The sequence below is a fragment of the Panthera leo genome, chromosome B2, assembly GCF_018350215.1.
Source record: "Panthera leo isolate Ple1 chromosome B2, P.leo_Ple1_pat1.1, whole genome shotgun sequence".
NCBI lineage: Eukaryota > Metazoa > Chordata > Mammalia > Carnivora > Felidae > Panthera > Panthera leo.
This window is the reverse complement of record NC_056683.1, coordinates 40742744-40762969: the sequence shown is the minus strand read 5'-3', so window position 1 is coordinate 40762969 and position 20226 is coordinate 40742744. Positions and strand designations below refer to the sequence as shown.

The 20226-nt window shown below is 51.3% G+C and overlaps 2 protein-coding genes across 5 annotated transcripts; both read right to left on the bottom strand.

Annotated features, from left to right (window-relative positions):
- Nucleotides 1-1903: 1903 nt before the first annotated feature.
- Nucleotides 1904-11395, bottom strand: CNPY3 (canopy FGF signaling regulator 3). Of its 4 annotated transcripts, XM_042938803.1 has the most exons (8): nt 11075-11162; nt 8198-8296; nt 6652-6775; nt 5932-5989; nt 5732-5854; nt 3242-3364; nt 2876-2993; nt 1904-2550 (listed from the first exon to the last, which is right to left on the bottom strand). In XM_042938803.1, exons 4-8 carry the CDS (start codon nt 5965-5967, stop codon nt 2336-2338), a joined length of 615 nt encoding a protein of 204 aa, XP_042794737.1. In that variant the 5' UTR covers nt 5968-5989; nt 6652-6775; nt 8198-8296; nt 11075-11162; the 3' UTR covers nt 1904-2335. The 4 variants fall into 4 exon arrangements, 3 of the variants coding, with proteins under 3 accessions (XP_042794737.1, XP_042794734.1, XP_042794736.1); XM_042938800.1 differs by lacking the exon at nt 8198-8296 and having other exon boundaries at nt 11075-11395; XM_042938802.1 differs by lacking the exons at nt 5932-5989; nt 8198-8296 and having other exon boundaries at nt 5732-5828; nt 11075-11395.
- A 2800-nt stretch (nt 11396-14195) lies between these two features.
- Nucleotides 14196-19959, bottom strand: PTCRA (pre T cell antigen receptor alpha). Its single transcript, XM_042937298.1, has 5 exons — nt 19902-19959; nt 17062-17118; nt 16327-16647; nt 15425-15469; nt 14196-14776 (listed from the first exon to the last, which is right to left on the bottom strand). Exons 1-5 carry the CDS (start codon nt 19957-19959, stop codon nt 14424-14426), a joined length of 834 nt encoding a protein of 277 aa, XP_042793232.1. The 3' UTR covers nt 14196-14423.
- Nucleotides 19960-20226: the final 267 nt, after the last annotated feature.

The following is a 20226-nucleotide window of genomic DNA, read 5'->3' as shown; positions in this document are numbered from 1 at the left end:
TTGTGGAGAAGTGGTGTGGGAGAGTGGAAGGCATAGTCAAGTTCAGAAAGGCTTGTAGGTGTGGTGGAGAGAGAAAAAGAAAAACCTGGAAAGCTGGATCTTGCCTCTGGCTCTTCCAGGCTGGGGGCGGGGTGGGGGAGTGGGGGGGGAGGGAGAGGCTGCTTGCTGGGGTGGGTGGGTGGAGAGCTAGTGTGTGCAACCTGCTTGGCCTTGTTGGTGGTGGTGGGGGAGGAACAAGGTGCTATTCATGCAGCAGCCACAGGTCAAAGAGCAAAGCAGTCACAGCACTGTCTGCCCTCAGGTCTGGGACTGGGTTTGGATTGGGCCACTGGGTCAACACCCAGTAAGGGGACAGGTCTTGTCTCATCCTACTTTAAGGACCAATGAAGCTCTAGGGACTGATGTAAGGCAGGCACGGAGGTGTTGTGGGTCAGTGACATAATGGGGGAATCAGAGACTAGCCATGAAATCCTGGACAGTCCAGGGGGCTGCAAATGGTTCCCCAGCCCTGGGCTCCAGCCCTTGAACAAAGTCCCAGGTGGGACCTGAGTCTCGACTGGACTCTCACTGCCCACAGCCCCTTCAACAGGGGGCAGTACCAGTCCTGGAGATGGGTGGGGGCAGAGGGGCTGAACCAAAAAAGTATCATCCTCCAAGGACCTGTTGGAAGCCTCACCAGCCGGAAGAAAAATTTTCCGTTTCCTCCACCCTCTATGACCTTGGCTGCTCCAACTCAGGGGAGAAGGGGGCCTGAGCCCAGGCTATGACGGGGCCCCACACCCCCAGTTCAGGCCCTGGAACATTTCGCCAGAGCCAGAGTCTGCGGCACTTCGGCAGTGCCTCTCCCCCAGCCCAGCAGGCCCAGGCGAGAAGCAGAGAGTCTGTGCGGGTACCCACAGGGCACCTGGTGGGGGTGCCACGCTGGCAGGACCTTCTGCCATCGTCTCCTCCTAAGAAGCCTCCTCCTTTCCTTTGAAAAGAGGCGTGCTGGTAAGGGTGGAGTTCTGGCTAAGAAATCAAACCAGTTCAGTGTGGATCACACTGCCAGTGCTGGGTGTTGGGTGAAGGAGCTGGCAGCTTCAGGGTAGGGGAAATACAATGGACCCAGAGTCGTGCCAGCTGCACACTTACTAACAGCAGGACCTTGGGCACGTCACTTAATTTGAGCCTCAGTTTTACCTTCTACAAAATGAGGCTAATGGCACCCACCCCCAAGAGTTGTTAGGGTTCAAGTTAAAGCCCTGGGAGTGTGTGCCGCTGTCCTCACTATTGCTACTGAGGGCCTGATCCCTGCCCTCAGGACAGAATGCGGAGGTGCCTGGGCCTCCCACCCCTCTCCCTAGAGGCCAGCCTTCCTGTTCCTCCCTGCACCCAGAGAACATGGTGTAACCAGCTGTTGTTGGGGGGCTGGGGTGTCCTCCCCTCCAGACTCCAGGCACAACAGCTAGGAAGAGCAGAGTGACCAGCTGTGGTCATCAGGTAACAAGGTTCAAGACCAACAAGTAGGGCAGATGAGGTGGGAAGGAGGGGTGGGATCTGGCGGGGTCACCAGTAAACAGTTTACACAACAAAGGGGAAGGCCTTGGGTGAGAGAGGAGAGGCAGCGGGAGCCCAGCCAGGTGGCCAGGGAACAAGTGAGGCCCCTCCTGGCCTAGGGAGCTCAGGGAGTCCAAAGGCAGCTGAGGGGCAGGGCCAAAGCCCAGTCCTGAGCCTCACCCCAAAACAACCTGGGTCCTCCCAGCACTTGCTGCCCCCCACAGCGGGCAGGCCCAGCCTCAATAATGGGGGATGGGAGCCGCCTCTCCACCCTTGGCCCCCCTGGGCTGGAAGGGGAGGGGGAGGAGAGCAACTGGGACTCCAGGCCCCTCTGAGGAGCTGGAGGGGACTCAAAAATCAGAACAAAAAAGGCCAAAAGGTTTTTACTCTGTGAGCCCTGGGGAGGGCCGGGCAGAGTGCAAGGTGTCCACAGGAGGGGATAAGCAGGGGTGGGGAGGCCTGTAGTCTTGCTTCCCTGCTGGGAAGGAGTGAGGGGAGGTGAAGGCCGGGTGCCCTCTCCACACCTGCCCCTCCGGAGTTCATACTGGAGTCCTTGGCAGGCGCGAAATCGCATGGCCTGCCCGAAGCCTGGGTTAGGACAGCCGCTTGGCAGAGGGAGGAGGTCGGTAGGCTGACGGCAGCTGATCTGAGCTCTTCCCTGGCCCTGTGTCTTTCCCGGCAGGAAGCTGGCACGGCAGGGAGGACTTGGAGAGGGACAGCCATCTGCCTGCCAGAGCTGTGCCCCAGATTCTTCAGCTTCCAGGTCAGGGGTCATGATACAGGGGGCACTGGGTTAGGCTCAAAGCTCATCCGGGGGGCTGTGTGTGAGGGGGGATGCCTTCTGGATGCCCTCATCCTCGTCGGGGCTGGGGTCTTCTTCAAGGCCACCTAGCTCCTTCCTCTGTTTGCTGCCGCTGCCTGAGGCCTTGACCTTACCGCTCTTCTTTTTAGACTTCTTCCCTCCCAGGGCGGCTGTGTCCCCCTTCTTGCCGGACCACTGCTCTGCGAGGCAACCTGGGGTGAAGAGAGACACCCTCAACAGACTGGTTTGCTGGGTGAGGAACACTGACTGGGTGGCCCCGGAAGTGGTGTCAGGTCCCCTCCTCCTGCCTCTCTGGGGCCTCCAGGCCCCTCTGGGGGCATCTGAGTTACTGCCATGTTATTCTGCACCTGGTTTCAGTACTTCTTACTCCACGCCGTCCCATCAAGCTCCTTGAGGGTATGGTGCTTTCTAGGTCTTATCTCTTCTCTGTCCCCTCCCTACCCACCTCCCCTGAGGGGGGGCAAGCAGTAAAGCTGAGGGCCCACCCACCCTGCCCTCTCCCTCCCTCAGACTCACTGGTGTCCTTGCCCTTCAGCACGTGGTTGGCGCAGAGGAACTGAGTCAGGTCTTCCTCCTGGTGGTTCCTGTACCAGTCCTCGATCACCTCCTCAAACTCTTCCACCAACACGTCGCACTATGAATCAGAATACACTGCATTGGCAAAGCCCCAGCACTGACTCGCTCCCGGGGGAGCTCAGCTGAGCCTCACAACCCACTGCAGGGCAGGCAGGTGGCTGTGATTCTCCTGAGGAAACTGAAGGCAGAGAGGTGAGATGACTTGATCAAAGCCTCCCAGCTCTTGGTGGCCTTCCTCAGCCCCAGACCTAGTCCCCACCCACCCCTGTGGGGTACAGTAGCCTCTGAGGGCCAAAAGGCCCATACCTGCTTCTTAAGGTCAGCCACCTCTGCAGAGGTCTCATTCCACAGCTCATAGGGGATATCCATCACCACCTTGACCCCTTTGTGGACCAGGTTGTGCAGTGTCTCAAAGGTCTCAGACATGCCCTGGAAGAGGCAAGCAGGCATGAGAAGCGGAGCTTTCCCCACCTCCCACCCTCCTCTCCGGGTGGTGCTGGAGGCCCAAGGACCCAGCTCTGAGAAGCCAGGACTCTCAAGGCTTCTCACACTGGACCTCACTTTCCTCTCCCCTCTTTCAGGCCTACTCCACAACCCCTACACACCTACACACCACACACACACACACAATCACACACAACCTATCCTGCCTCCCCACACCTCCCCCTTTCAAAAGGGGCTGCTGTGTGGGCGCCTGGGTGGCTCAGTAGGTTAAGTGTCTGACTCTTGACTTTGACCCAGGTCATGAACTCACAGTTGTGGGATCAAGCCCGCGTCGGGCTCTGTGCTGAGCATGGAGCCTGCTTAAGAGTCTCTCCCTCTCGCTCTGCCCCTCACTCTCTCTTCCCCTCTCCCTATTAAAATCATCATAATAATAATAATTTAAAGAAACAAACAAAAATCCCCAAAAGGGCTGCTGTTGCCTTCCGGCCCTTTGAATAGATACTCCTTTCCCAGGAATTAAGTGTGCCTTGGCTCTAGACCCGCTCACTGCTCTAGTTCTTCCTAGGGCTTGTGCCTTTCCTGGGTTGGAAGTGGGCACGAGTGAGGCAGGGAGGACCCAGTTCTGTAAAAATATTTCTGCCAGCTACCTAGGTCCTCTCCCTGGAGACTACACCTACACATCATCTACTTCCTCTATCTTTCCAGAGGTAATGCATGCAAATACAAGCAAATATACATACAAATCCATCCTGCCCTCCTCACCCCCATTTTTTACACAAGCAATAGTATATAGCAGACACACTCTTCTGCACCTGGCCTTATTAACAGACTTTGGAGATAATTTTAATTCACGCCACAAAGAGCTACCTCATTCTTTGTTTTGTCCACTGAATGGCCACATCAATTTATTTAACCACTGGTGAATGGTTAGGTTGTTTCTAATTTTATTGCTACGGAAAATAATCTTAAACTTTTTTTTTTTTAGGTTTATTTATTTAGGGGCACCTGGGTGGCTCAGTCAGTTAAACGTCCGACTTTGGCTCAGGTCATGATCTCGTGGTTCATGGGTTCGAGCTCCACGTCAGGCTCTGTGCTGACAGCTCGTAGCCTGAAGCCTGCTTCGGATTCTGTGTCTCCCTCTCCCTCTGCCCCTCCCCTGCTCATGCTCTGTCTCTCTCAAAAGTAAATACAAACATTAAAAGAAATTTAAGTTTATTTATTTACTTTGAGAGAGAGAAAGCACAAGTAGGGGAGGGGCAGAGAGAAAGGGAGAGAGAGAATCCCAAGCAGGCTCTACGATGTCAGTGTGGAGCCCAACGCAGGGCTCGAGCTCATGAACTGTGAGATCCTGACCTGAGCCAAAGTCAGATGCTTAACCAACTGAGCCCCCAGGGGCCCCATAAACATTTTTATATTAAAGCAAAACATGGTTTTATTACTGAGTAGAATACAAAATTCATACAAATTTAAAAAATTTAAGACTTCTGTTGCTTAAGACTATCTCTCTAGGTTTCCCAGGGGTTTCTCACTAACCGACTTCACTGGAAGGGTAGGTGGGTGGAGAAATGTGGGAGGCAAGTCTCTTACCATGTGCCAGGCACTGAAGACATAGAAACAAAGAACTATGGGCCTTGTTTTTGGTTTTTTTTTTTTTTTTTAATTTTTTAACGTTTATTTACTTTTGAGACAGAGAGAGACAGAGCATGAATGGGGGGAGGGTCAGAGAGAGAGGGAGACACAGAATCAGAAGGAGGCTCCAGGCTCTGAGCTGTCAGTACAGAGCCCGATGTGGGGGTCGAACTCGTGAACCACGAGATCATGACCTGAGCCGAAGTCAGACACTTAACCGACTGAGCCACCCAGGTGCCCCTGGGCCTTGTTGTAAGAAACTCCTTGTTCAGGGACAGAGCCATTCACACATACAGTAAGTGCACTGAATGTTACACAGGCACCCTGACAGCGGTCCAGGTGCGTGCCCAGCGGAATGAGGTAATAACCCCACCCCCATCCTGCCATGTCTTCTGACATCTCTAAAGCCCACAGGTCTGTACTCCCTGAGCTCTCACTGAGCAAGTGATCAGGCCTCCACGGGGATTGCCACCCTGCATTTCAGTCTGAGGCTGAGACAGGGCCCTGATGGGCAGGCCCAGGCCATGAAGAATGTGCCTATCGCCACTGAAAAGCCAGGCCACTCAGAAGGGGAGAAATGCACACCGTGGTCGATGAAGAATGGGAAGAGGCCAAGGAGGGAAGCTCCCCAAGCATGATCTCCAAATCACACCCACACCAGCAGACCACTTAGACACCTCCAGGCCTGGCCCAGTGGGGATGAAGGACAAGCACAAATCCAACCTTGGCAAACCGGTTGCTGCCGGTCCTCTCCTTGTGCAGGCTATAGTCCAGGAGCCTCTTGCAAATGGTCTCAGTGACTTCGATTAACCGTAAGTCCCTGCAGAGACAGCAGCACGAGAGAGGCTGAACTCCTCTCCTAGCCCCAGTGGGTTAGTGGTCCGTCCCTCCAGCCCTGCTACCCCAACACCTGTGCATCTCACCAAAGGGAAGTCAGAGCTGGAAGGAAGATAGGTCATCTGGTCTGGGGGCTCTGAAATGCTGGAACACAGACCAGAGAGACAAAATTGTAACAGCTCTATGGGAAGGCATTTTTTATAAAGCTAGATGATTCAGTATTTAGATGGTTTTATAAAGCAAAATGTATTAAGTTTTGATGTTAAAATATTTCTTTTTTTCTGTTTTAAGATTTATTTTTAACTCATCTCTACACTCAACGTGGGGCTTTAATTTATAAGCCTGAGATCAAGGGTCACACACTCCATTGAATGAGCCAGCCAGGTGCTCCAACACATTTCATTTTGAAAGGAGCATCATGGCTGATGAAAGTTTTTTGGGGGGGTTATTTTTACTTTTAATATTTATTCCTGGCAAAATTAAAGATTGGTAACCCTATATTACCAATTTTTTTTTTTTTTTTTTTTTTTAATTTGCACTGGTCCATGAAATCCAAGAGTCTGGGAATGAGATAAGGCCCAACAGTCTTGCTTTTACAGATGAGAAGTCCAAAGCTCAGTGGAATGAAGGGACTTACGAAGACCACACAAATAGTTGGGGGCAAAACCAGTGGGCAAACTTAGGTGTTGGTCAGAGCCGCCTCCCTTTGGTGGGTCTGCCTAGCTGGAAGGGAGAAGGGAACTCCAAACCTCTAAAGCCGTTACGAACAAAGCAGGCCAGGCTGATGGGTACCCTCTTTCACTTACGACTTGGTGTATTTGACTCCGGAAGCCTTCCGATCCAGGATGCCATAGCCTGTGTCGATCACCTCCTTGGTCTTGCCGGTTTCCTCAAAAGCTGATTTCAGCTCCACGGCAACGTATTTACACACTAGGGGAGGGAGACACAGCCCAGCCTACTGAGTGCACGTGAGTCTGATAGAAGCCAGCTCCCAGCAAACCACACCAACGTGGATGCCTCTCCCAGACGGGGTCAACACCCCAGGCAGGGAAGGAGTTAGTCCCAGACCACCCCATGGAGGTCACCGGGGGAAACTTGGCTCCAAGATTCACTGCCCATGTCCAGTCCTGGCTGACTCCATTTCTCCCAGCTCCTTCCTGCCCCCCACTCCCACTGCCCTCTGTAATCATTTTACTTTAAAATTTTCAAACATATAAAAACGCTGAATGAGTACAATGAATAGTGTATATAGTTTCAACAGTTAGTGATCTGCTACATTCTCTCTCCAATATGTAACATAATATGATAATATATTAATATATATCAACAATATATACATTGTTTCTGCTAAACCATTAAAAAATTGTTTTTAATGTTTATTTCTTTTTCAGAGACAGAGCACAAGCAGGGGAGGAGCAGAAAGAGACGGAGACCCAGAATCTGAAGCAGGCTCCAGGTTCTGAGCTGTCAGCACAGAGCCTGATGCAGGGTTCAAACTCACGAACCAGGAGACTATGACCTGAGTTGAAGTCAGATGCTTAAATGACTGAGCCACCAAGTCGCCCCTTTGCTAAACCATTAAAAAAAAAATTTTTTTTTTAACGTTTATTTATTATTGAGAGACAGAGAGACAGAGCATGAGCAGGGGAGGGGCAGAGAGAGGAGGAGACACAGAACCCAAAGCAGGCTCCAGGCTCCGAGCAGTCAGCACAGAGCCCGACGCGGGGCTCGAACTCACAAACTGCGAGATTATGACCTGAGCCGAAGTCGGGCACTCAACCAGCTGAGCCACCCAGGCGCCCCTGCTAAACCATTTTAAAAGTAAGTTGCAGGGACACCTGGGTGGTTCAGTCGGTTAGGGGTCCGACTTCAGGTCAGGTCATGTTCTCACGGTTTGTGTTTCGAGCCCCACGTCGGGCTCTGTGCTGACAGCTTGGAGCCCGGAGCTTGCTTCTCCAGTTCTCTCTCTCTCTCTCTGGCCCTCCCCTGCTCACGCTCTCACTCTCTCAAAAATAAAATAAACATTAAAAAAAAAGATATAAAATAAAATAAAAAGTAAGTTGCAGATATCATGACCTTTCACCCCTAAAAATGTCTTCATGCATCTCTGGAGAATAAGGACGTTCTTCTACCCAACCATACAACCATACTGATACTCGGAAAATTAACAATTCTAATACCACCTAACAGTCCACATTCAAATTTCCCCAATTGCCCCAAATTTCCCTGTCTTGTATGTCTCTTTTATTACTTGATTTCGTATGTTGTTCCACTACCAGCTCTCTGTTCCTACCAAGGTAATTTGTTCCATCCCTTCCAGAGGCCTTATTTCTACTGTTTCTGTACATTCACCTTTTTGTTTCCTCTTACTTTTCTTCAGTTTTTAAGCAACTCCTAGGTGTCAGGCACTGCCTGGGGATTCACAGATGAAAACAAGGTTCCAGATCCAGTCTAATGGAGTAGAAAGAAGTGTAAACAGATAATTACTACTGCATAAGGAGTACTACCACCAAAAGCGTGACCTGTCTGAGGCCCGGGGAGAGCACTTAATGCCCTCTAGGGGCTTTTCTGCCCATTCTCCCAGCTTCATTTTAAAAGCCTCCTCCTACTGGGAAGTTCTTCTGGACCAATCCCACCTGCTCCTGATTTTATCTGGGCCTCTGCAGGATCCAGGACCCATGCTCTCACTGAGGGCCTTTGGCCATTTTGTGTCTCCCCAGTTAGACCATAAGGGTACCCAAAGTGAGTTACCATGTATTGGATTTTTTTCTGTATTCCTCTAGTCAAGGACTGTGTGTATGTTGGATACTTAATAAATATTGCTGACAGACTGTGTTTGTGGTCGAGCAGCTTCTGATGCCTCTGAATGAATATGATCTATAGGCTAAACACCATCAGAGTGACTGTAACACTGACAACAGTACCTCCCCTGAAGGCTTGCTTGGTAAAATTTTATAACTTACATATTAATAGATGCCTTGGAGAATCTGGAACACATGAAAATTCCAAAATATAGGCTGGGATCTCAGAGTCTGCAATGAATCGAGGCGGCTCACCTCCCAGGCTCTCTATCCAGGACACCTGTCCCCCTCCCTTCTCTGTTCTGTATTCTGTGTGAGCTCATCGCTTTTCTGGCTCTTTTGCTCCTTTCTCCCACGCCCTCAACGTTTAGGATTCCAGGCCCTGGGGACCTGGAACCTCCTTTCTCTCTTGTGCCCATCAACCACAACCTTGCTTCCCAACTCTTCCAAATCTTACCTCTTCAAGACCCCCTCTGGGGATCCCACCCAGAATCAGACTTGGAGGAGGCTCATGGCACAGGCCCCAGACTCTCCTGGACACCCACCTACTCTTTTTCCAGGCAGGCTCTCCTTCCTCTGTGCCAAGGCCTATTCCACTGAGGCTACTGAGCCAGGAGGCAGGCTTTGTGGGCCAGACACAATCAGCATTTAACAAAAAAGGTGCAACAATGATAAATAAAAGCAAATACACTATTAAGAGGAGCCTAAGAGTTTGCCAAGCCATCCTGTGACTGAAAATCCATTTTTTTCAAGTTTTATGTATTTATTTTGAGTGAGAGAGGGCACCCATGTGCGCTCAAGACTGTGCAATGGGGGAGGGGCAGAGAGAGAGAGGGGGAGAGAGAGAATCCAAAGCAGGCTCCACGCTGCCAGCACACAGCCCAATGTGGGGGCTCAAACTCACAAACTGTGAGATCATGACCTGAGCCACAATCAAGAGTCAGATGCTTAACAGACTCAGCCACCCAGGTGCCCCTGAAAATGCCTTTTAATCTTTATCCATTACCTACAAAATGGGGTTGGACTAGAATGATCTCTTAAAATCTTTGCCAGCTCTCTGCTTCTGAGTCTGTGAATGCCTCCTAATGGAAAGAAATGTGAGCTTCTTAGACTATGAGGATAATCAGAGACACAGTGGAGGCTAAGAATGAAAACAAAGAGAGGAAATGAACTCTGCAAAAGATTTCTCGAGAAAGAGTGAAAGGAAAGCATTGCAACCCTCTGCCTATTTATGGGGCTGAGGGACAAGGTACAGGCTAGCATCCATACTGGGAGCCCTACTGGTGAAGTCAGGTCGTGTCTGAAGCATCTTATCTTTCATCTCGAAAATGAAAGGATTACGTGTCCCAAACCACCTACCCCACCCCCACTTCCCAGGACTTAGGGAACATCTGGCCTGCTGTACGCTTTAATTGGGATGAAATGGATTTATAGCCAACTTGCTGAGGGGTTTGGGTTACAGAGATGGGAAGAAAGGAGTGGCTGCGAAGGTCTGGGGAGAAAACAGAGATGGGGAGAGGAAGAATGGCCCTTCATAGTCCCAGATCACTGGCTTGGGTGCTGGTGCTCTTTCTCTCTCTGAAGTTCCACACCTCCACTCCTATATCTTTGGGATTCATTTTCTCCTTATTCCTAAAATCCTCCTCCCTCACCAAATTCCCCCAGGCTCTACTCTTGTCCCAAAGTGGCCCTGTATTCTTCTCCCCTTAGGCCTCAGACCCTTCTCCTTCCTCCACCCACACCCACAGTCCCTGTTTATTCCTATTTATTCCAAAAATATTCACTGGGTGCGTACCAGGCGTTGTGTGAATAAATATCTGAGAAAAGGTCCTGTCCTCAAGGAGCTCACAGCTAGTGGGGGAGTCCATCAATTGCACAGATTAGGTTGTGGTGAGGGCCAAAAGGGGAAAGGGCTTTCTCAGGCTCTTCTTCCCCTAAGAACAGTCATACATACTTTCTCAGTTCCTCAAACTTGTCTGTCCTTTGCTTCTTAGCCTACAGGCCTCTGCAGCTGTGGCTTCCTAAGACATTCTCTCTTTTCACTTCTCTTCACCCAGCTAAGTCCTAATTATTGTTTGGGCTTCCTGTACGAAGCCTTTCCTGGCTCTCCTCTACACACAGCCTTTCCCCCATCCCTAGGCTAGATTAGATGCTCCTCACTCGGCAAAGCCTGTTATCTATCATGGCATCTACCACCCTGGATTATAACTACTTCTTTTGTACCGATTTGATCGCTCCAGGTGCACCGAGACCTGATCCCTTGCCCGCCCCTGTGTCCTCAGCATCCAGCACAGAGCCAGGCACACAGTAGCTTCAACGAATGAAGAGACTCTAGCTCAGGAGGCAAGGATCTTGCATCCCCCTTACCCCCTTCTCTGCACGCCCCGCCCCTCTGGCAGGAGACTCCCCGCCGGCCCCGCCCCCTCACCTTCGCATTTGCTGGGGAGTCGAACCCAGTCGGTCTCCTCGGCTTGCACCTGGCTCGGGCCCAGCTCCGGGGCCGGCAGTGGCAGTAGCAGCAGCAGCAACAGTAGCAGGGAGAGAAGCAGAAGACAGCGGGGTCCGGGCCGGGGCGCAGGCTCAGGGAACGGCTCCATGGCCCAGCCGGACCCGACCCCAGCGGACCGGGCTGAGCTTCCTCCGGCTGCGCGCGCTGGGCCGCTTCCCGGAGCCGCTTCCGGGACTGCACACGTGCCTCGGCGTAACCAGGGCAACAGGGAGCCCCCGGCCCGCTCCCTCCTCTGGCTGCCTCGGCCCGCCCTCAGAGCCGACGAAGGCCCGCGGACTACGCAGCCAATGGGCTTTCCGGGGCTTGCATCCCAGCGAATGGGAGGGCGATCTTTTTTCGGCCTCGACCAATGAGGAAACAGATGGTGTCCTCAGTGTCCTATGGCAGCATCTTACCCCACCCACTAACGGTGGCTCTGGAGCGGCTGGAGGATTAGCACGCCGAGAGGGGAAGCTGTAGGCTAGGCCTGAAAGGGACGAGGTTGGGCTCGTCGGTCCTGCAAGAGGTGCAGAAGGCCGTCGCCGCCGCCTCCTTACGCGTCACTTCCCTCCTGGGGTTGTAATGCAGCAAACCCTTAAGTGAGCACCTGTTTTAAAATTTTATTATTATTATAGTTGTTGTTACTGTTGTAATTGCTAATCACTGGTAGGCTGTGTAGGTGAGACCATGGCGACTCAGTCCCCAGCCATCAAGCAGCTTTTTTAATGCCCAGTAATCCCAGCTTTGTCCCCCGAGAGCTAGAACAAATTACCTCCTCTCCAAGCCTCTTTCTTTCTTTCTTTTCTTTCTTTCTCTTTCTTTCCCTCCCTTCCTTTCTTTCTCTTGCCTCTTGCTTTTTTTCCTTCCTTCCCTCTCTCCCTTTTTTCTTTTTTCTTTCTTTTTTCTCTTTTTTCCCCTTCCTTCCTGCCTTCCCTCCCTCCCTCCTTTTCTTTCTTCCTTTTTTTTTTAATTTTTAAAGTAATCCCTACACCCAGCGTGGGGCTCAAACTCACAATCGCAAATTCAAGAGTTGGGTGCTCCATGGACTGAGCCAGCCAGGCACCCTGAGCCTCAGTTTCTATCTTTATGATGACAAAGGATGCTCCTAGCTGCTGTTAAAGACTTGCCTGTAGCTGGCAACCTCAAATAGGTTTGTGGAACTAAAGCTTATTAACAGATTGTAAAAAATTCACACTTTTTTTTTTATTAGTATGTAACCTTAGTTCTCTTTTCTACCCTATTATTTATTTCTTGGATTCTGAGCTCCTACAAAGCAGGGACTTGGCTAATGAACAATTGTATTTCCCTTCTGCCTCCCCAGCAACGACAGGGTACCCCACATAAGGAGATACTTGGTGGGTTCCCATCTCCTCATCAAGAGGAGGACTTTCTGGGTCTTTGGGGCTGCTTCAGACTGCCCCTGAGCTCAGTGTCCTATGGACACACACACATACCAAGGCTGCTTTTCTGGGAAGTTGTCTGCAAATTACACTTTTGTCTGCAAGGCTCTGTTCCCCAGTGCCCTATTTTTCCTTCCTAGATATTGGATATTTATATTATTTTATGAAGTCTTAGGACTGATGCTCAGCCTTTTGACTTGTTATTTCCTGATCTTAGCTTCTTGCTCAAAACAATTGTGCAAGTGACAAGGCACTTTAGATATGAAGGGGCTGTGGTATGTATAATTCTATAGCACACAGGATCAGGACACCCTTCTGCAATGCTGCATCTTCTGTAGGCTTCTTAAGACTTGGGGAGACTCAGAGCCTGGCCAAGTCCAGTGATTTACCTAGGCCCAGGAACCTTCCTGGGAAATAATGTTAAGCCAGCCACAGTAGCAACTGAGCCTGGGGCAGGGCAGGATTGGGGGATTGGAACACGATGAGGAGGGGCGTTGAAGCTAAGGGAAACTCTGATTACAAAATGAACAAAAGGACGTCTGAAGGACATTTACTGAGGCACAAATCAGTTTGGCAGGAGCTCAGGGCTGGAAATGGACAGTGGCTGGAGAAAGTCTGAGGTTATGGCCAGACATGCCCTTGCCCCAACCCAGCCTAGCTTAGACTTCTTCTCAGTCCGTGTGTTTGGGAAGGAGCAAGCCATGTAGGGATGGTGGACGGATTTGTCCCCAGAAGTTGTGGGATACCCCTCCTTGAAGAATCCAAAAAGAGGCTGGAGTATCTCCTTACAGGCTGGTGAGAGATGAGCTGTGCAGCAGATAGTGAGGGTTTTCATGGAACAGTAGCTGAGAGGGCACAGAGGCTCAGGAAAGATGGAAATGTCACTGACACCATGTGTGTGTGGTGGTGGGGGGTGATGTTAGAGCATTTGCTAATACCACCTTGGGGGAAGAAAGACAAAGGTAGCACCACTTGTCCAGCAGACTGTCCTGTGCTGCCTAGGGGACACCTGGATTCACATGAAAGCACCCAGAGATTCCTGCGGGTGATTACTGGAGAGGAACCCCTGGAAAGACTGGATTTCCTGCCAGTGCTGGAGAAACAGAGGCCAGACACTCTACTGTGGGGGCCTCATATACTATCAGTGTAAGAACACTCTTTAGGAAACAAGAAGACTCTTTAGTGCCTGGCTCAGGGTTGATGCTCAATGAATATTTGTTAAATGAATAATGACCCTTAACTGATTAATAAGGTGTAAGTTTGTAATTAATATCCATGCTCTTGGCATTGTATATGATCCTGTTACCCTGGGATCCTGGCCCTGTTCATTTCTGTCAAGTCTGTACAAAACTTCACATCAGGCCCAGCATCCCACCTTCCTGGCTTCCTGGGCTCCTCATCCTGACCTCTTGCAAAGGCTGGGTCAGGATAGGGAGACAGAGAGGGAGCCTCACCCCACGCCTGCCTGCGGAGAAGGAGACAGAGGTAGGACAGCATCTTCCCCAAACCCTGGCATCACTCTACAGTTCCCAGAGTCTCACCCTCAGGAAGCCCTCTTCCTCAAGGGAGCCCTCCCAGATTTCTGCTTCTTAAAAATCTGCCAAATCCCCTCCTCCCAGGGCAGACGTGAATTAAAATATGTTTCATTTGTTTGTGTCATTTAAGTTCCCCTTTAATTGTTCTCAGTTCTCTGCACCTCAAGGGTCCCTGTACCTGTGGATCCCCGCCCTCAAGCGGCTCCCGGTCTGATGGGAGAGATACAGCCTTCTCCCTCAGAAGGCCCTCAATCCGAGGCGGGAAACAAACCCCAGCGCCGGAAATTTCCATCTGCAATAGGAGGCAGGTCACACACAAAGATTGCAAGGCTTGAGGCAGGAATTCAGGGTGACTCACGAGCACCAGGCCCAGGCTCGGTGGGTAGGGAGCGTCCCCTCCTCCCACACCGGGCTCCTGGACTCCCAGCCGAGAAGGCAGGGCTGCAGCGACAGGCTGAGCCCCGGGCCTGCCGTCCCCCCAGCACTGCGGCGAATCCAGGTGGCTGGAGCTGAAGGCTCTGCTGCGGGCGGAGGCTGCGGGAGACGGCGGGGCTCCAGGGGGCCCCTGGGGGGCGCGGGGAGCCCGGGGTCCCCCAGCGTGGAGGGCAGGGCACGGAGGCGGCTGTAGGTCAGAAGCACGTCAAACAGCAGCAGCTTGAAAAGCAGCAGTCGCAGCGCCCCCAGCCGCAGCGCCTGGCCCCGCGTCCCTGCGGGAGAGAGAAAAGCAGTTAGGGACCTGGAGGCCAGCGTCAGCCCCACTCGCAGGAGGGCGTTCTCTGGGGAAGAGGGGCCTTGTCCTCTGCCCTTGCCGTTCCTCCTCCCCGCCGTTCCCCAAAGCCAGGGCAAGTCCTCCCTGGTGTCTGACCTGAGCTCTAACTGGTAATAATAACGCACACCTTCCCAGCCTTCATTTTATCTTATTCCCCCCCAAACCAGGGGGATGTATGCCAGGCAGAAATTAGCATCTGATGCAGAGGCAAATAACCAGCTCCAAATGCTCTATGTGGTGAGGAAGTAGAACCTGACTCATGACTCTCTCTGCCTGTTGGGTGGTGGGACTGTCTAGCACCCAGTCTCCCAAGGCTCTGACGCTGACACCATCCATCTGGGCTGCCCAAGGAGAGCTTTAAGGAGCCTCCCGTTAACTCTCACCTACACCTTCCAACTGGTGTCCAGGGAGTACTCTGGGGTCAGAGGACCCACTCCCATTTACCCACAGGTAGACTCAAGCCCAGGCTTGCCAGTGCCCCAACCCAGCAAGGCAGCCTCTTCAGGGAACACCACCAACCCCCCGCCCCAGCAGAGTGGAACCATCAGGCCAGACCCTAACAGAGCCCAAGATCCCCAGTACTCACCCCTGAGAGGCTCCCAGAGGCAGGTTCTGGCTGAGGAAGTCTCTCCTGCCAGTCAAGGAGAAGAGAATGAGTCTTTGGGGATGGGCTCTGCCCTCCACCCAAGCACTATGTTCCCAGCCTGGCACAGGGCAGCCATTCACGGCATGTTGGACAAATGAACCAGATGAACCAGCAGTAGGAACCTGGGGCCCATTTGCTACGACTCCTCTCAGGGGCCCAGATCTCTCTCACTCCCCACGGTCGACTGTTCTGTGCCCAGGGGAGGCTGAGGTGCCTCAGCACTTTCAGACAAGAAATTGATTTTCTTAGCACCCTTCTTTGAAAGGCGGGAACTTTAGTCCACATTCCCATTTGGAAGATGACAAAACTGCCATAATCCAAAAAGAGGAAGTCATCTAGTAAAAATAATAGCTGGCTTTGGACGTATCACTTAGCTTCTCTGTGCCTGTAATATTGGGAAAATAATATGACCTAGTTTATAAATGTAAAGTGTTTGTAACAGTGCCTGTTGCAGGGTAAACAATAAGTAGATGAAAAAATTTTGTTATTTAATTATTGCTTGGTCCTTATAAGTAGGGCGTCATATATAGGGCAATACAGATATTAACCCTAGGTAATAGAAGGGAGGAGGTACTACCTCTTGGAAGTCATGCATCAGAGCCTGGATTTGAAGGAGATATTTGAAGCCTGGATATTTGAAGGAGTTGCAAATCCAGGACTCAGGGCCCTGAGGTCACCCTGCTCTGATCCTACCCATCGTCACCTCATTCAGATGGTTGGCATGTGGACACCCTCCATGCCCCCATGGCCCAGAGCCTGCCCTGTCTCCCACCATATCCTGTTTCCAGGGTGTGTAGGGGAGGGGCAGGGAGCATCCACAGGGGCCCAGATGCCGTCCCTACCTGACAGCTGGAGGGGCCGTGTGCTCTGGCTGTGGTCGCCGGCCCCGGGCCCAGTGTGGCAAACCAAGTTTTCCCAGGCTGCCAGCTCCTCAGAGGGCAGGGAGAGCTGGGCCAAGCTAGTCCAGGTGCCGTCAGCCTCTGGGGAAGGGCCGTAGGTGAAGGCGTCCAGCGAGCTGCCATTGCCAGCTGAGAACCAGATGGGGCTCTCAAGGCCAGGGGGTGCAACATCGAGGACCAGGCAGACCACCAGCGTCTGCTGCTTCCCATTCACCAGCAGCGTGATTGGTGGGGCCAGAGACGGGAAGGGTGTGCCGCCCACACCTGTAAGAGAGCATGCACCTGTGGGGGGCTTGATCTGTCTGTGCCCTCCCAGGCCAGCACCTCATAATAGACTTCTGTCCTTCCATCTGGGTTTGCTTCCACCATCCATCTATCTTTCCACCCACTCATCCATCCCTCTCTTCTTGCATCTACCCACAGATTCATCCATGTTTTCCCCATCATCCGTCTTTCCTATACCTCTTCTACCGTCCATCTGTAGATCTGTCCACGCATCCATGCATCCATGTATCCATCCTTCCCTCACCCATCATATCCATCATATCCCTCACCCAATATCTGGCATACTCTGTGCCAGGAACTGGGGATAAAACACTGGTGACGACGTTGTCCCTGCCCTCAAGGAACCTTTCCTATGGGAAAGATAGCAGGTGCATAAACACATTCTTATAATACCTTGTGCCAGCCTCAGGAGAGTGGTTACCGCTGGGGAGGAAGGGAAGGAAATAAGATCTGGAATGAGATCAAAGAGGGCTCCGAATGTATCTGTAACTTTTTGTTTCTTTTATCTGATTCAAATATGGCAAAATTTTAACTATTTGTTAATCTCAGTGGAATATGCAGAGGTGTCTGTTGCCCTATTCTCTGTTCTTTTCTGTAGGTCTGTAGTATTAAAAATATTTTTAATGTTTATTTATTTTTGAGAGAGAGAGACAGACAGGCAGCATGAGCAGGGGAAGGGTGGAGAGAGAGGGAGACACAGAATCCTAAGCAGGCTCCAGGCTCTGAGCTGTCAGCACAGAGCCCGATGCGGGGCTCGAACTCACAAACCATGAGATCATGACCTTAAGCTGAAGTTGGACACTTAACTGACTGAGCCACCCTGGCGCTCCAGTCTGTTGTATTTTTTAGAAAGATTTTATTTTTAAGTAATCTCTACATACAACGTGGGGTGGGACTCAAACTCACAACCCTGAGACCAAGAGTCGCATGCTCTACCAACCCAGCCAGCCAGGTGCCCCTATAATATTTTTTAAAGAGCTTTGTTCAGACATAATTTATGTATTATACAATTCACCTATTTCAAGTGTATGTATTATTTCATAGTTAAAAAATCAAAAATAGGGGTGCCTGGGTGGCTCAGTTGGTTTAAGCATCCAACTCTTGATTTTGGCTCAGGTCATGATCCCAAGGTCGTAGGATTGAGCCCCGAGTCGGACTCCACACAGACTATGGAGTCTGCTTAAGATACTCTCTCTCTCTCTCTCTCTCTCTCAATCTTCCCCTCTGCCCCTCCCCCACTTGCTCGTGCAAGTTTTTTTTTTTTCTCTCAAAAAAAAAAAAAAGTCACATGGGTACTGCAAACATCTGTCCTATATTTTCTGGGATAGTCTTGATTTTCTACAATCTTATACTTTTCAGTGAAGGTGACAATATATATAATGACCAAAATGTTATTGTTGAATAGTTGGATATCTTTTCATATAAATAAAATCTCAAACGTTAAAACCCACAAATTTACCCCATGAATTAAATGCAGCCAAGCTAAAGAAATTCCCCAGGGCACAGGAAAAGACACCAGAGAATCTTGTGGGGAGGTCAGAGTGGGGGGTGCTCAGGGAAGGTTTCTTGAAGGTCAAAGAACTGATCTGGAAGCATGTGGAAGGTAAGTAGCCTACTCAGGATTGGAACTCAGGTCTTTTTGACTCCTGCTCCCATAGACCCGCCCCACTTGGAAGGGTGACTAAGATTTTGCTACATGGCACAGTGGATCAAGCCTGGGACATGGCCTCAGACAGAGTTGGTTTGACTCTTGGCTGGTCCACTTAATTTACTGAGTCTTGAATGCTGCACCAATATAATAAACTTAAAAACACCAGCCCAGTAAAATTGTTGTGAAGAATAAAGGTCATGAATGTCAAACACCTTGGCAGAAAAGTATTAGTATTATTTTATCAATACTAATATTAATAAGGCATGGCAAACAAAAGGAACAGAGAAAGCCGAAAGTGAGCTCCTGAGCCTGTCCAGTTGTACAGATAGAGACACTCCCCAGGTTGAGTTTAGCATGTGCCTCCTCCATGAAGCTGCCCGGGATTGCTCCTCCTCAGCCTGGCTGCTTCCTTCCCAGACCTTTTGCCATGGGCTCTCCCTGCTTCACATGGATATGGTTAATCTCCCTAGCAAGAGACAGCTTATGAAAATACTAGAAGCCAGCTTTAGATCAAGAAGATGCGGGGGCACCTGGGTGGCTTGGTTGGGTAAGTGTCTGACCCTTGATTTCAGCTCAGGTCATAATCTCACGGTTCCTGAGATCGAGCCCAGCATCAGGTTCCTTGCTGATGCTGTGGAGCCTGTTTGGGATTGTCTCTGTCTTCCTCTCTCTGCCCCTCCCCTGCCTGCTAGTGCATGCTCTCTCTCAAAATAAATAAATAAAACTTTTTAAAAAATTTTAAAAAGAAGATGCCCTGACTCAGAGATCAAGGCCTTTCCCCACCACATAACATGTAAACATGCACATACTTTTAGATGAAGCTGGGATTCTATCCCGTAAGTTTGTTTGTTTGTTTGTTTGTTTGTTTAGAGAGGAGGGGCAGAGAGAGAGGGAGAGAGAGAATCCCAAGCAGGCTCTGCACTGTCAACATGGAGCCTGACTCGGGTCTCCAATGCATGAACCGTGAGATCGTGATCTGAGCCAAAATCAAGAGTTGGACGCTTAACCAAATGAGCCTCCCAGGCACCCCAGAATTCTTTCCTCTAAACACAAGTCCTTTGGCTCCATTCTTGATCTTTGAGGAACTGAGGGTAATACCCTTGGGAAGTCACTGGGGCCTTGGGACCTCTCCTGAGAACTCACGAAGAAGGGGGAGCAGGGATGAACCTGAGGCATTCTGAGTCCTTTTGGAATAGGGTACTGTTGAGGGCAGGAGTCCAGGACAGGAAGGACAGGAGAGGATCTCACAATGCCGCCCATGTCCCAGCCCTGGCTACCCCATCCCCACCCTCCCTGGATGCCCATCCAGCTTGTTCTTATTATCTACCTCCAAGAAGTGACTGCCCTACTACCAACACTGTGGACTCCAGGGAACAGGAGTTGGAGCCCCAGAGAGAGGTAGCTGGAAGGTGAATACTGTGGGGAAGGGAGTGGTGGGCTTATGGTGAGACCCTTCCCAGGGACCCCACATAGGTCTGTCCTGCCTCCCCACATCCCACCCACACCCAAGGAGGTCAGGAGCTAGGGAGTGGGCTTGGGCAAACGAATGGGGCCCAGAGAGGGATGCAGGGAGGGGGCTCACCTATGGGCAGGGCTGGACACCCGAGGGCCAGGAGAAGCGGCAGCCAAGTCCTGGCCATGGCCCACCTGAGAAGAGGCAGGACTCAGCTGCAGACTGTGGGCTGCGGGAGGAGGTGCCTGCAAGACTGCCTCCCAGGCCACAGGCCCAGCTGCACCTCAGCTGCTCCACTACGGAGCCGTTTCCCCAGTGAGGGCCCCTCCCACCGCCACCCTGGCCCCCAAACCCAATCCCCTCTCAGGCGCCAGGGAACTCAAGGTGCCTCTCCCACAGCCTACTCCCTCCCATCTGAAGAGCACCTCACGGTCTGCAAAGTCTTTTCCCACTC